The sequence below is a fragment of the Corapipo altera genome, unplaced genomic scaffold (assembly GCF_003945725.1).
Source record: "Corapipo altera isolate COAL_440 unplaced genomic scaffold, ASM394572v1 61148, whole genome shotgun sequence".
NCBI lineage: Eukaryota > Metazoa > Chordata > Aves > Passeriformes > Pipridae > Corapipo > Corapipo altera.
In genome coordinates, this window is record NW_020884978.1 from 80,835 (window position 1) to 97,295 (window position 16,461).

A 16,461-nucleotide genomic window follows, 5' to 3' on the forward strand; every position below is an offset into this window, starting at 1 on the left:
ACACAGTAAATTGATGTTACTTGGGTTAGACACTCCCTACTGCTGCACAAACTGTTTAAATCTTTCAGAAGAGTCACCTCTGTCCCAAGCCAGAAAACAAGGACTGCCAGTAGCCAAGAAATTAATGTTGCAAAAGAAGGCATATGGAAAATAGCAAACTACACTTGAATGTGGCAGTTGAACAGGTGATGCAAGGTTGAAGGAAAAGTTAATCTATGAAAAAATCTAGATTACAATACTAGATTGATTTCACACAGCTTGAATTTACAACTGTTCTTTGCTTTTAACTCCCTACCACCCAAATATATTGACTTCCTTCAAGAAAAGGAGTTCTCTTACACAAGATGTGTCATGTTCACATAAATTTATATTATTCAGAACAAAACAGAGTTGCTAGCAGAGATTGTGGGTTCGCAGGGACATTTAAGCTTTCATTTAACTGAAAAACAGTCAAGTCTGTGTCTACAAATTTTACATTTAATAGTTCCACAAATTTGGCAGAAGTTCATGATGACGCCTAGGATGTCTTCACCAAATCATAGACATAAATATGGAAATCATCATCAAACTTGATGAAATAGACAGATGGTTTGGCTTCAACTTGATGAATGACCATGCCAGTCCGTTTTGAGCCATCTTCTTTGGCATATTCCACTTGTTTGCCTACCAGGCTGTCCACAACTTCACCTGGTTCTCGTTCTGCAGGAGGTGAATCATCTGTAATATGAAAATACAATGTACTTTGGTAGACATTTATGAATTTTTTCCAATATACAAAACTGCAGAGACTTCTTTAAAAGTTAAGAAACAATCACAAGTTTAAAATGCAGAGTATGTCTAAAACGAGTTGTTTAGACAAACACCTAACTATTACCATGCTTCTAGAGAGTAGTCACAGATTTTATTTTTTTAGGTAATACCATCCTCACTTTTATGAAGAAAAAAATAGCACTTCAATTGGTTAGAAAAGTAAATCTTTCGACATGAAGGTTTACACACCTATTACAAAATGTTTGTAGATAATTGAATTTAAGCCCCCAGCAGAACAAGGCATTTAGTGTCTTTAACAGAAAGGCAGGTGTGCTAGAACCCACACACTATCCAAAATGTCAATGCAAACATGCCATTGCAACAAACCCACATCTTCCAAGCTAAGTGCAACCTCCTTAATCAATAATGCTGTTGAAAGGAGCTTTTGATTTCACACTAGAATGGATACTGTTGAGAAGTTTAACTATATTATTTGCTTTTCTAGCAAAATCTACCCAGAAGTATCCCTAAAGACACAATTCGCATTGTCTGTAAAAAATCCAAATTCAGGGAAGGTAGCTCATAGTTCATAGTGTCTTAGAGGTAAGTAATCATAGAATCATAGAATATCCTGAGTTGGAAGGGACCCACAATAGATAGTCTCAGGAAAAAAAAAACACATTAAAAAGTTAATTCTTAAATATGAAAAGCATAAGTCTTTTTAAACTTATTTTTCTAAGAAAGAAGAAAGCAAAGCAGAATTTAAAAAGTAATTGCAAGGTATTTCAGGGTGGCAACTCTGAAAGAGCTTGCTTTATTTGTTTTTTTTTACAAATAGGAAGGTCAATTTTTCCATTAATATTTGTGGTTCCCTCTCAAGCCACAGATATGTTGATTTTTTTTAGGCTGGAAAAAGTCTAAAACCATAGGATTAGTACAGAGGTTATGCAAGTAAGTGTCACCTGTTTACTTGGCCACTGCTAGATCTGAAGGAAGACAGTCTCAGAAACTCAGTGAATTAATTTTAAATAATATTTATGTAGTGCATTGCAAATTAGTGTTTGGCTATCGAATTAATGATTTACTTCAAAGCCAAAATCGCTTCTCTGTCACAGAAGTGCTTTTGAGGCGCAGGACAACGAGAGTACAATATTCTTGACAAAATTTTTTCTTTTTTTTTTTTTGGTATTAGCTATAATCCCTTGAACAACACCGTGTGAAAATATTTATAGGAAAAAACCAATAACTTTCACTTCAAAAAAGGAAGAAAAAATATTCCTCCTAACCTATTGAATTTTTTTTCCTGTTTACGTGTTTAAACATGTGAGAGAAAATGAGTTTTCAAAAATTAGTGCTTCTTTCCTCCAAGAAACTATTCAAAAACTTTCCAAACTGAAGATACCTACCCAAACTAAATTAACTGGACTATTTTAGTTAGCCCCAAAACATTATTTTTATAAGAACTGCTTCAAAAATACAACTCCTTGAGATGGTTCTTGATTTGTGACACTTCTATAAGAAAATAACAACAGAAAGTATCTAGTTTGTCAGTGTAAAAAAAAATCTAAGTGTAATCTCTTCCACAACAGTATGTATGTCTTTATCAGAATTCGGAATTATAATGGAAAAGGATTTTCCAGTATTTACTGCATATTTCACCACTGATTCAAGTAAAATATTTCAGAAATTGTTTAATACAGATGTTTTTTCAGTTGTGCTGTAAACCTTTCTAGTCTTGATACTTAAAAAGATCCTTGTTTGTCAACTCTCTTTTCCATATATAACCCATAAGCCATACAATAATACAGAGAGATGCCACTTTCCAGAAGAAAAAAGTAGCTGTTCTACTTACTGGAATCGGGCATAATGCGAAGGTCACCTTCTTTATAGTCATCTAAGAGTTGGTACATGTACAAGACAGGATCTTTCTCGTAGGTAATATAAAACCATGTGTTCATAATAGGAGCTCGAGCCAAGATCATCCCCCTCCATTCATCTTTTGAGCCATCCTCTGTCTCAAACATATGTTCCACAGCTTTGCCAATCATTGTGTCTGCCAGGTGGGCATCGCTAATTCGAGATGAAGCTGAAATGGTAGCAGTTCATAAGTATGTCCATTCAAAAAGTACAGAAATAAGTCTTTGCAAAGATTAATCTTTATCCAGATTCATGAATAAATTTGTTTGAAAGTTGGACAATTCACATACAAAACAAATAATGTCCATTTCAGAGAGTTAAAGAACAAAGAACAGCAGAACTTGAAGAATTATTTTAACATGTTGACACTTTATTGACATTTTCCATTATTGCAGCCCCTCTCCCAATCCAACTATCATAATGCAAAGTAAAGGGAGACCAATATAGGTCACAGTAAGGAATAGCATCTGTATTTTAAATATTTGTATTGTGGGTGGAGGGGAGGGAGGCTAAATCACAGAGCAGTTGTATGAAGTTATTAATGAAGGTGTTTGGTTTGGTTCCCCCTAACTCCATTCTAGAGACTGCTACTGATTTCTTTGCAGACAGGAAAAGTAAGAATTTATTCCATTCAGAAATAAATAATTACTAGGGTAAACTTTGAACTTTACAGTTTGGAAACACCTGCAGTTTAACAATTCAGTGCTAATTATAAAAAACAATAAAGTCTTGTTACTAGTCATTTCACTTAGAAAATGCTTTTTTCCCTCCGCTTGTATTAAAACCTAGGGAAAGCACATGAAAAAAAAACCCAACCAAACACATAATTACTGTCAAACATGCACAAGAAAACATAGTCAGGACATTTCTCAGCTGGTTCAGAGATTAAATTTTAATGGAACTATCGCTGTTACATGTACATAAGCTTGTTAGGGATAAGACTCAAAAAGAAAAAACACAGAATTTTCTGCATACCATTTAAAGACAAGAGACAGCACTAATCTCTGCTATCATCAAAAATTTGTGAAATAAACCCAAAATTAAACAGAGCATTTAGATTATCTGCCATGTAATGAAAAGTAATTTAATAAAATTTAAATGTTCTGACAACATATGCACATATAGGAAAAAAACGCTTACCAACTCTGTCTGGAAGGACTTCAAGTGCTGAAACTCTTTCATCTTTGTGCAGTTCTAGTCCATACACACAATCAAATCCATCATACTTTATAAGATAGAGGGAGGGATTTACAGGAACTTGATCAAGAACTGTGCCCTTCCATTGTGTTACAGGTCCACTCCCTTCTCTCCAGCCATGCTGTATTCTGCAGCCTACAATGTTTCTTCGTGGCTGAGAAATAGGTTTGCTTGGTCCAACATTGTTTCTATGCTTTCTGTACAGATACAAACATAACATTAAACAAGTACATACTCAAAATTCTACTCCAGACAAAAGGTGCATGCTTTAGGAAGGCAATATATTATTATTATATATTAATATAAGATACATTAATTTCTAACACATACAGTTTAGTGCACCTTATTCAAATTAGGGTATAAAGGATATTACATTGCACTGGAAAAGGAAAAAAAAACACACTGAAAAGTAGTGGAACATTTTCAACATTTTGTATAAGGTTGTTTTCATAATAGTAGTTTCTAAAACCAGTTTGCTTAAGCCAAAATAACTTTTTTAGCCATTGCTACACTGAGCATCAAAAGTAAAGTTTGCTTGTTAAAACTCTAAATCAGGTCTGAAAGAGCAATGTCACCTAATAGTATTATATACTTTTGCTACATTGTCGCTCTTGGCAGAATAGTAAACATAATTCCCTTACCCCAGGAGGAAGAATTTAGTGGTGGTTAATTAAAATTCTTCAAAGCATTTGTTTTCCCTAACCTTTGTTGTCACCTGAAGGAAATTTTGCTTCCCTTTGCACTTGCAGGTATCTTTGACTTCAAGTGTTTTTAAAGACACATGGTAGCGACAATATTCTTTCAATATTCCTTTTTAGTACAACACAAGAAAAATTATATGCAAAGGTCACAGTAATAGAAGTGATATTCTTTAAAGCAGATAATAAATTAAATATACTTTTTACCCTTCCTCATTTTTGTAATCCAACTCGCACAGAAAGATTCCTTCTGGTGAATGTCAGTTGCTCTGATAAACAGTCATGTAAGCTATTTGACAGTTTCAACCCACTAAAACAGTGTTACACAAGTTTTATTCTATTGAGTTAAAAAAATCAAAACAGTAAGTTGACACTTGTAAATACAATGTATGAAGAAACACAAACATTATGACATTACATCTGTGATAAATGTATATTATCTTTATTTTAGCATGTTACAATATGCATATTCATTCCTAAAGTGATATTTAGTGGGTTGCCTAAATAAAATTCTCACAAATGTTAGCTAATTCCAAAATAGATTTCTGGATTAATTACCAGTTATAGTACACTTCATTAGAATGGCAATATACACATCACTAGCATGCTTAAAAGTAACATGTAAAAAAAGAAAAATCAGTTGCATAAAACATCCATCATTAGATTAGTGACAATGACCAAAGAAAAATGTCTCTAGGAACAATGAAAGCTCAAAGAGCAGCCCATGTATGATAGAGATCTACAAGACACAATGAAGTCTCATAATGAGTCTTAAAGAATAATAAAAACAGTATATAAAATTACTAATGTTGAAGATATAATCTTAACTCTATTAAAAACAAGATGTATAATTCCTTCAGCAGCTTGTCCCACCTCAAGATTCATTCTCCATGAAAATCTTAGTAGAGTTCCACAGTATCTTTTGTCAAATTTAATTTCTGTGATGATTTAACCTGATCAAGGAGGTCAGTCTGCATTCACAATCTGTGTTGTCAAAGTTAGGGGTATTATAGAAATGCTAATCTCTTCCGGTTAAGAGGAACTCCTCTGCAGAGTTGGTTCTAATTTTCCACAGGAGTTTGAACACATGTTCAAATAATACTTCTTGCCCAAGTTTTATTTTTAAAAAAAATTAAAATAGTCTCAGTAAAGTTTTATTCTGAATAAATGAGATCTGGTTCTTAGGCACTATGTAAAGGACATTGTTTTGCATGCAATTAATGTATTCAGCTTCAATGAATCGCAATTCCATTTTAAGGTGTCCTCAGAGAATAAAACTAACTGCTACTGAAGCTAAAAAGTTGAAGTGGGAAAAGGTAAAATAATACTGCTCATGTTTAACCACACAGTTAATTTCACTTTCTGCCTATAAATCATAATCATACCATTTTAAATTTGCACAATTAAGTGAAAAGTTTCAGTCGCTTAAAAAATACGATGAAAAAAGCTACATAATACAGTTTAATTTGGAAACTACCTTTTAAAACACCTTGGAGAGAGCAAAAAGTGTCAAATGCAATTACAAATCGAGCAGCAGCCAGGTATACTTGCAGTTCAAGTTTTCCTTTGTCTGAAGTCTGGTACTACTGGACAGCCACTCATTCTCATTTGGACTGCTATTTGTTATAGCAGGAAATATGATTTTCAAACAAATAAATTGCCAAAGATAAACTATTTTTGCTTGCAACTGAACATGTCATAAGAAAGAAAACAGGTTTCTAACTGACTACAAATAACAGAATCATAGAATGATCAGCCTTTAAAGATCACCTAGATTCATTAAATCGGGTTGCTCCAAGTCCCATCCAAACTGACCATGAATACTTTCCAATGATGGGGAATCCACAGCTTCTCTGGGCAACCTGTTCCAGTGCCTCGCAACCCTCATCATAGGAAATTTCTTCCTTATGTCCAATCTAAACCTACCCTCTTTCAGTTTAAAACCATTGCCCCTTGTCCTGTCAATACAGACCCTGGTAAAAAGTCTCTCTTCGTCTTTTCATAAAAGTGCCTTTTATATATTGAAAAGTCGCAATAAGGTCTCCAGAGACTTCTCCAGGCTGAATAACCCCAACTCTCTCAGCCTTTCTTCATAGGAGAGGTGTTCCAGTCCTCTGATTGTTTTTATGGTTGTCCTCTGGACCCACTCCAACAGGTCCATGTCTTTCTTGTACTGGGGGTCCCAGAACTACACACAGTACTCCAGGTGGGGGTCTCATCAGAGTAGAGTAGAGAGGGAGAATCACCTCCCTTGACCTGCTGGTGATGTTTTTTTGATTCAGTCCAGGATACAATTGGCTTTCTGGGCTGAAAGTACATGCTGCTGTCTCAAGATCAATTTTTCATCCACCAGTACCAGGTCCTTCTCTGCAGGGTTGCATTCAATCCATTCATCCTATAGTTTGTATTCATACTGGGGATTGCCCTGACCCAGATGCAGGACCTTGTATTGGTCTTGTTGAACTTCATGAGGCTCTCATGTACTGAGCCTGTCAAGGTCCCTCTGGATGGCATCCCTTCCCTCCAGTGAATCAACTGCACCACTCAGATTGGTATCATCTGCAAACTTGCCGTGGGTGCACTCAATCCCACTGCCAGTCATAGAATCATAGAATCATAGAATGGTTTGGGTTGGAAGGGACCTTGAAGATCATCTAGTTTCAACACCCCTGCCGTGGGAAGGAACATCTTCAACTAGATCATGTTGTTCAGAGCCCCATCCAACCTGGTCTTGAACATCTCCAGGGATGGGGTATCCACAACTTCCCTGGGCAACCTGTTCCAGTGCCTCACCACCCTTTACAGTAAAGAATTTTTTCCTAATATCTAATCTAAACTTACACTCTTTCAATTTAACCCATTCCCCCTTGTCCTGTCACTACATTCTCTTGTAAATAGTCTTGCCCCATCTTTCCTGTACATTTCCTTCAGGTACTGGAAGGTCGCAATTAAGCGACCCCAAAGCCTTCTCTTTTCCAGGTCAAACAATCCCAATTCTCTCAGCCTTTCCTCAGGAGAGGTGCTCCATCCCTCTAATCATCTTGGAGGCCTCCTCTGGACTTGCTCCAACAGGTCAATGTCCTCCCTGTGCTGGGGACCCCTGAACTGGACACAGTACTTGAGGTGGGGTCTCACAAGAGCAGAGTGGAGGGGCAGAATCATCTCCCTTGACCTGCTGGCCGCACTGCTTTTGATGCAACCCAGGACACGGTTGGCTTTCTGGGTTGCAAGTAAACATTGCCAGGTCACGTCCAGCCTCTCATCCATCAGCACCCCCAAGTCCTTCTTGGCAAAGTTGCTCTGGATCTGGTCATCCCCCAGCCTGGATTGATACCGGGGGTTGCTCTGACCCAGGTGCAGCACCTTGCACTTGGTCTTGGTAAACTGCCTGAGATTTCAGCACTATGTCGTCGATGAAGATACTGAAGATTACTGGTCCCAGTACGGACCCTTGAGGGACACCACTCATTACTTGAACATTGAGCCGTTGATTTGGAATGCAGCCATTAGTCAATTCCTCATCCATCTAACAGTCCATCTATCAAATCCATCTCTCTCCAATTTCGAGGTAAGAATGTAGTGGGGGACTGTATCAAAGGCCTTACAGAAGTCTACATAGATAACATCAGTTGCTCTTCCCTTGTCCACTGATGCAGTCACTCTATCATAGAAGGGCACTAGATTAGTCAGGCACAACTTGCCCTTGCTGAAGCCATGTTGGCCATCTCTAATCATCTCCCTGTTTTCCATATGCTTCCACATGTCTTCCAGGCAGATCAGTTCCATGATCTTACCAGGCATGGAGGTAAGACTGACTGGTCAGTAGTTCCCAGGGAACTCCTTACTACCCTTTTTAAAAATGAGTGTGATAATATAAAAAAAATGGGTGTGTAATAACCACAATCAGTATACTTCCATATAAGATAATAGTGATGCCTTAGGATTCTTAAGATTTGTAGCATATAGATTTTTAATATAGCTGTATAGTTTCTAACACTTGAGAATAGCAGTTAACTAAAAATCCTTTCTCACGCTTCATATCAAATTCCTGAAATTCTTCCAGTTTTGTTTAATGTTCTCTTCAAGGAAAAGACCTTAGCAAGTACATCTTGTTTGGGACATGTACCTAGAAAGATATCATTGTAGACAAAGCAACCTAGAAAGCCCGGAGACCTTGGAGAAGCTCCAAAGAAGGGATGTGACCTAAGGATAGTGATGATGACGAAAAAAGGGGTCCTGAGACCTCCGATTCAATTCTGGGGCGGACCTGAGGGAGGTTCTGAGGGGTGGACAATTTTCGGGTTGGATATATCCATTAGATATGATAATTAATTACAGTTATAAAATTGTAAAAGCCCAATACTGTATTGTACACTATAGTGTACTTCTGTATATAGTGTACCTTTAAGTGCTTTAATTAAAGACTGCTCTCTACTTTATCTATATTAATATTGTCCAGAAAGTTCTCTTCTTCCATTTTAGGCAAAAATAGTTAACTTTCTCAAACCTCTTTTTATACCAATTGTATGTTGTTTCTGTGATAAGCAGAGGAATACATAAGTATGTAAATTTTCAGATGGTATAATGAGAAAATCAAAAATGTTTCCCTTCTGTTGTATTAAAATAACCCTTAAAATTTCACAAAATTTTTTTCTTAAAAACTGGGATAACATTTCAAACCCCTAGACATTCAGCATTTAAATTGCCATACATATATAAAACACACAGAGCCAGGAAAAGCAGGTAACACCAAGTCCTGAAAACAATTCCTGATGCTTCAGTTATGAACTCATTGTAAAAGGCCCTTCAATTTCAGATCCTTTTATTTCAAAGAAATGATAGAATCATTTAGGTTGGAAAAGACCTTTAAGATCATTGAGTTCACCTGTAAACCTAACACTGCCAAGTCCACCACTAAACCATGTCCCTAAGCAATACATCTACATGTCTTTTCAATACCTCCAGGGATGGTGACTCCAATGTTTGACAAACCTTTTAATGAAATTTTTCCTAATATCCAATCGAAACCTTCCCTGGTTCAACTATCACTTGTTATTTTGCAGAAAAGACCAACAACCACATCACTACAACCTCCTTTCAGGTAGCTATAGAGAGCTATAAAGTCCCTCTGAGCCTCCTTTTCTCCAGAATAAACAACCTCAGCTCCCTCAGCCACTCCTCATAAGACTTGTGCTCCAGACACTTCACCTGCTTCGTTGCCCTTCTCTGGACTCACTCCAGCACCTCAATGTCTTTCTTGTAGTGAGAGGCCCAGAACTGGACACAGTACTTGAGGTGCAGTCTCACCAGGGTTGAGTACAGGGGGACAATCACTTCCCTGGTCCTGCTGGCCACACTGTTGTTGATACAAGCCAGGATGTTGTTGGCCTTCTTGGCCACCTGGGCACACCGCTGGCTCATGTTCAGCCAGCTGTCAAACAATACCCCCACATCCTTTTCTGCTGGGCAGCTTTCCAGCCATTCTTCCCCAGACCTGCAGCCTGGCATAGGGTTGTTGTGACCCAAGTGCAAGACCCAGCACTTGGCCTTGTTGAACCTCAAGCAATTGGCCTTGGCCCATCGATCCAGTCTGTCCAGATCCTTCCTACCTTCCAGCAGATCAACACTCCTATCCAACTTGGTGTCATCTGTGAACTTGGTGAGGGTGCACTTGATCCCCTCATCCAGATCATTGATAAAGGTATTAAACAGGACTGGCCCCTGGGGAACTCCACTTGTGACCAGTAGCCAACTGGATTTAATGCCATTCATCACCACTCTTTGGGCCCATTCATTCAGCCGGTTTTCTACCCAGTGAAGAGTAGACCTGTCTAAGCCATGGGAAACCAGTTTCTCCAGGAGAATGCTGTGGGAAACAGTGTCAAAGACTTTACTGAAATTCAGGTAGACAACATCCACAGCCTTTCCCTTGTCCACTAAGCGGGTCACCTTGACATAGAAGGAGATAAGGACAGTCAAGTAGGACCTGCCTTTCCTAAACCCATGCTGACTGGACCTGATGAATGGGTTGTCCTGTACATGTTGCATGATGGCACTCAATCTCTTCCATAACATTCACTGGCACCAAGGTCATGCTGACAGGCCTGTATAGTTCCCTGAATCCTCCTTCCGGTATTTCTTGTAGATGGGCATTATATTTGCTAACCTCCAATCAACTGGGACCTCCCCAATTAGTCAGGACTGTTGATAAATGATTGAAAGTGGCTTAACTAGCACTTCCGCCAGTTCCCTCACTACCCTTGGATGGATCCCATCCTACCCCATAGACTAGTGCATGTCTAAGAGGTGTAGCAGGTCACTGACCATTTCCCCTTTGATTATGGAGGCCTCATTCTGCTGTCCATCTCTGTCTTCCAGGTCAGTGGGTTTGGTACTCTGAGAACAGCTGCTCTTGCTAGTAAAGACTGAGGCAAAGAAGACATTCAGTACCTCAGCCTTTTCTTCATCCCTTGTCATTATGTTGCCCTCCACATCCAATAAAGGATGGAGATTCTCTTTAGCCCTCCTTTTGTTGTTGATGCATTTATAGAAACAGTTTTTATTGTCTATTACAGCAGTAGTGTAATGGTTTTGAGTTTAGGTCTTCCCAGGAAGGAAGGAAGGAAGTATTCCATCCTATTCCTTTATGTAATCCAACATATAAATAGACGGAGACAGAAGCCTCTCCCTCTCTTCCATTCCGGCGAGGTTTGGAGACAGCAGACTCCCGCAGGTCGGTCTCACTCCTGTGGGGGAGCTGAGGCCTGGTCGGGCCTACGGGGTCTGTTGTTTCTGCCGATCCGGGGTATGGTAGCGTGGCGGTGGCATTTGGGGGCTTGTGCTATCCCAAGGAAAGTAGTAAGATATTCTTTTGCTAATTCTTTAGTTTGCCAGACTGTGAGGTTTTTTTGATTGTGCATATACATTTTGGTTTTGTCCTTTTTTGTCCTTTTTTTTCCCCTTCCCTTTCCCTTTCCCTTTTGGGATTATATATAGTATTTCAACTGTATATAACTGTACTATATGTAAATACATATATTTTAATATAGTTCGGCTAGTCTGGATCTTTTCATAGTTTTTTTCCTTTGCTCTTTGCCGGAGATTTTGTGCTGGGTCTTGGGGACTTGGTGGGGAGCCAAATCAAAATTTAGACAAGTAGTCAGATTAAGTTCTAGTTGGGCTTTGGTCCTACTAATTTTCTCCCTGCACAACCTCCCAACATCCTTGTAGTCCTCCTGAGTTGCCTGCCCCTTCTTCCAGAGGTCATAAACTCTCCTTTTTTCCCTGAGTTCCAGCCAAAGCTCTCTGTTCAGCCAGGCTGGTCTTCTTCCCTGTCAGCTTGTCTTTCAGCGTATTGGGATGGCCTGGGTCTTTAAGATTTCCTTCAGCCTTCCTGGACTCCTTTGTCCTTCAGGACTGCCTCCCAAGAGACTCTTTCAACCAGGCCCCTAAATAGACCAAAGTGTGCCCTCCGCAAGTCCAAGGTGGCAGTTCTGCTAACTCCCCTCCTTACTTCTGCTACACTAGGCAGGAATTTGTCACCATTGTCCCCTATCCCTTAAGTCACTGAGTTCTGCCAAGCAGAGACAGGATAGGGAATCTTCTATATCATATGTCCTGTCTGCCTGACAGCTCCGCCCCAGGGAAGGTAGGGTACATTCCAGTAGTCTCTCTCTCTCATGTTCATTGTTATTCCTTAACAACCTACTCACCACATCCTGGAGCTCTGTCACTAAGTAGAGGTTTTCCTCTACCTGGGTGCACCTCCCCCAGGTGTGCTCACTGCTGCTGTCTGGTACTGGTATAAGAGTAGGGCATGCCCTGCAGCCTAACACCTGGGTAGCAGCATGTTCCCACTGGAGCTCTGCCTGGGAAGCTGCATCAATCATATTGGGTGCAGAGTTTAGAGTGTTCGTAGACTTCTGCCAGGTGGATACCATTGCTCCCTGGTAAAGTTGGAAGAGCTACAGTACCCTTCCTGCATGCCTGTAACAGGGAAAGGTGGAAAAATCAGGGGAAAAACAGGTTCGAGGGATTCTGGAATGTGAATAAACCAAACACCGTTGCTAGTTGGCAAAAAATAGCTATTTATTAGAAAAAAAAGGTGGCAAACAGGGAAAAAAGGGGAAAAAAACAGGCGCCTGAGGGAAAAGAATTAGGGCGGAGGAAAAAGTGCACAAAAGACCCTAGGAAGGAGGTTCGACACCTCATACTCACCCAGGTGTCACCTATAAGATAATCTTACCCATCCTAACCAGTAATGAAGTCTCTCTACGGCAGCTGCGTGTTCCGGAGGGGTGGGAGGCTCCCACGTCCAGCAGGCGTCCCCGCTAAAAGCATCTTGATCCATCGTGAAGAGCCAACCACCCCTAACCGGACACGAGTCTGCCTTTATAAAGTTTATTGAGAGCACCTGCCCCGGGGAGGTGTGGCCAGTACCGCCCCGTCAGGGGCTCTCAATCCCACCCCTTCTGTTATGTAAGTGCACCCCTCCTGCGCATGCGTGAGCACCTTGGAAATCCCCTGACGCAGGCACAGTGAATTGGGGGGGGGGGTTTTTCCAATTGAGTCTGGGGGAGGCCTTCATCATCTTCCTCATCACTTTGTCCTCCAACTGCCCTTGAAGAGCAATGGACCAATCACAACAGACCAATTAAAACAGTTTACACAGAAGTTCTCCCTCCAAGGCCAAGTTCACTGCTTTATCAGCAGACTTGGCAGGGGAAAACATAAACTTTTGCAGGTGGCTAGGGCCAAACACAGACCAAAAAATAACATCCCAACTTCGTCCCGATACAATGCCCTTACCTGCAAAATGCTCTGTTGGCTTGCCCTGGTCACTAGCACTCCCTAGGGGTTTCTTTTATATGGAGGTGGGGGAGTTGGGCATTTCTCCTGGCCCTGCCCAGGTCTTGTCAGCAGCTGTAGCACAAGCTGCAGACTTCTGGCAGCTCTCATGGCTCTCCAGGTTCAGGACACCCCCCTGTGCTATGAATCATGTTGGTACCGGAGCTACTCGTCTTGGTGACTGAGTATTTATCTTGAAGGCACTAAGCTGATAAGTAAAGTCTTGTTACGTGAAAAAGTTTTATTAGGAGAACCAGATCATGGAAAGCTCAAAGAAATTTAGAAAATAGTACAAATGAAGCAGAGTAGCAATGGTCAGTACAATTTCTATATTTCATGGTACCATGTAGAAAAATTGTTAAAAATAGGGCCCAAATTAGAATTTTGATATTACTACAGACTGTCACAATTGTTATAAACTATTTTTCCTTAATATTCAGACTATGAGGCACATTACTAAAGACAGAAGTTTTAAAGTACTTTCTGTACTCCTTCAAAAGCCATCATTTAGTTGTGGAATCAATTTTCTTAGGATTACAAGTGTATTGGGCATATGTGGCAAGGTTCTGGTAATGGACACAACATACACACAGAGACGTGACAACACCTGCAGGGCTAGTCTCTATGAAAAGAAGTCAGGGGCTGCCCTGTGCCAGACACAGCTGGTTCCAGCTGGCCTGGCAATGGTCCCACTTCAGGCTAAAGTTGAGACAATCAGCAAAGTTTGTGGTGCCTTTGTGAAAACATATTTAGTAAAGAACAAAAAACCCACCACTGGACAGACAGAGAAGGAGGGGGAAAAAAGGACCCATGCTGGAGCAGTTAGATATTTCCTGAAGGAACTGTGGCCCATGGAGAACCCCCAGAGAACCCATGCCAGAGCAGAGTTTTCCTGACAGGACTGTCTCCCCTGGAAGAGCTCATGCTGAAGCAGACTTTCCTGACAGGAACTGTGACCTGTAGAGAACCTACACCAGAGCAGGGGGAAATAAGGTACAAGAGGGACGGAGCAGCAGAGAGCAACCATTATGTATGGACTGTAAACTCCCTTCCCTAATTTCCCCTGCACTCTGGGGGTGGTGAGTGGTAGAGGAGTCTGGAGTGAAGGGATGAATTTGAGCATGGGAAAGGGGGAAAGAAAGTTGTTGTTTTAATGTTTGTCTTCCTGTTTCTTACCACCTGAATTTATTTTAATTTGCAATAAATTAATTTTCCACAAGTCAAACCTGTTTTGCCTGTGATAGTAACTGGCAAGCAATCTTCCTGTCTTTATCTTGACCCATGAACTTTTTAATTCTATTTTCTCCCCCTGCCTCAGTGAGGCAGGGGAGTGAGCAGGTGGGTGGGAGTTTGGCTCATAGTCAAGTATAATCCACCACAACAAGTTAAAGTGTGATCAGAAATTCACAAGGGATAAGTACAGGGATAGTTAAGTGGCAGAGAAAACCTCCACCTCAAAGTCCTTGAATTGCCAACTATAAGAAACCTCCTAGAATATTTTATACTTACACGATGCACCAAGTGTGGAAAGGATGAGAGCCAAGAGACTACTGACTGATACAACATAAAGAGGGTCAACTTTATATTCACAGAGATCATCACTACCCATTGACACTGACAGAACATTCAGAAGAACTGCCCTTTTGCAGCTGACCTATAACCATGGGACCCCCTTCCAAAAGGGTCAATGGTTAACTACCATTTTAGTTAAGAAGTCCACACAGCTCATTTTACCCCTTCCTCAGTTACTGGACCATGTCCTGTTCCATCCTGTTGGCTCTTCCCTCCCCTATGAACTTCTGAACCTAGTTTAGAATCTCCCCTATGACCTTCAAGTGCCAGTAGACTTGTTCCTCTTTTTCTTTAAATGAGGAATGTAAAAGTCATCATAACTAAATCAATGACAAAGTATGCATTACTAATTCATGGTCTACTGTAACAGCTCATAGTAGTATCAGCATACATTTTTAAGCAGCGATTCATATCTCACTTGTTTACTATAAACATGTCTACAGCACTACTTACTGTTAATTTCAAAAATGTAAGCAATGAATATCAAATAAAAACAACTCTATACTAGTGTCTGTCATTTTCAGAGAACTCAGTGAGCAGCACAGTGTCATCTTGGTTTGGTACAAAATAAAACCTTTACTAAACAATTCTTAAACAATTAAACTAGACTAAATCAATATAAAACTCGGGCGCTTAAGTTAAATGCCTCAAAATCACATGACTTAGGATCATGACTTAATATGCCCCATAAAAGCCTTTATGCTAAAAAATATACAACCTATTTAAGTATTTAAATAAGTGTATATCAAAACAACAATAAAGACAAATCTAGCCACCCTCAAGTACAAAAGGCAACCCACCTCTGATAGTCTTCCCATCATACACTCCTTTCTCTGAGCGGTTGAAAAAGAACAAGAGAAATTAAATTTTAACTCTACCTGTCTCTTAACAAATGAATGTTTATCTCTGCCTTGTAAGGAGATAGACAAGACTGAATAGTGAAGAGTTGGTGAAAAGAATTAGAGTAGTTTTACATCAGATGTTGTGTCTGGGAAACAGTTAATACTAATTCAAATATTAATCACAGAAGATATTTCTGCCAGACAAATTGCTTTGGATTGATGCCTGTTGTATATCAGCACTATAAGACTTCATACTCAAAATATAACTAATAGCATTTTAATAAATTTCACCTTTCCCCAGCTTATTTTAGAGTTCACCCGCCAGAGATGCAGCCAGATGCAACGTCTAGCTGTTCACTAAGATCAATTATGTCTAAGCTACTACCTCTATCTTCTCACATTTACTCATAGCAACATTTAGCTACTACTAGTTCAAATTGTAGTAGAAAGAATAATACATGCGATGAATGTATAGGATAAGCAAGTAACCTTCACACAAATAGCAGCTGTACTACAGTATGTTGTTTATTTTTTAAAAAAGGTAAAAAATCCTTTTAAAAAACTAAAGCTGTAATGAATCCTAGAGTACAAATGCCCAATTTCTGGCTTGCAATCTCTTGTTTCTGAATTATAAATTA

General features: G+C 39.7%; 1 protein-coding gene across 1 annotated transcript in view; it reads right to left on the reverse strand.

Moving 5' to 3' along the window:
- Positions 1–492: 492 nt before the first annotated feature.
- LOC113957784 (spindlin-Z-like) overlaps positions 493–16,461 on the reverse strand; it is a 30,917-nt gene continuing 14,948 nt past the window's right edge. The window contains exons 3-5 of the mRNA XM_027665557.1: positions 3,808–4,061; positions 2,603–2,836; positions 493–717 (exon numbers count right to left, since the gene is read on the reverse strand). Of these exons, the coding sequence (XP_027521358.1) occupies positions 518–717; positions 2,603–2,836; positions 3,808–4,061 (688 nt within the window). The 3' untranslated portion in view covers positions 493–517. The remainder of the gene's footprint in view (positions 718–2,602; positions 2,837–3,807; positions 4,062–16,461) is intronic.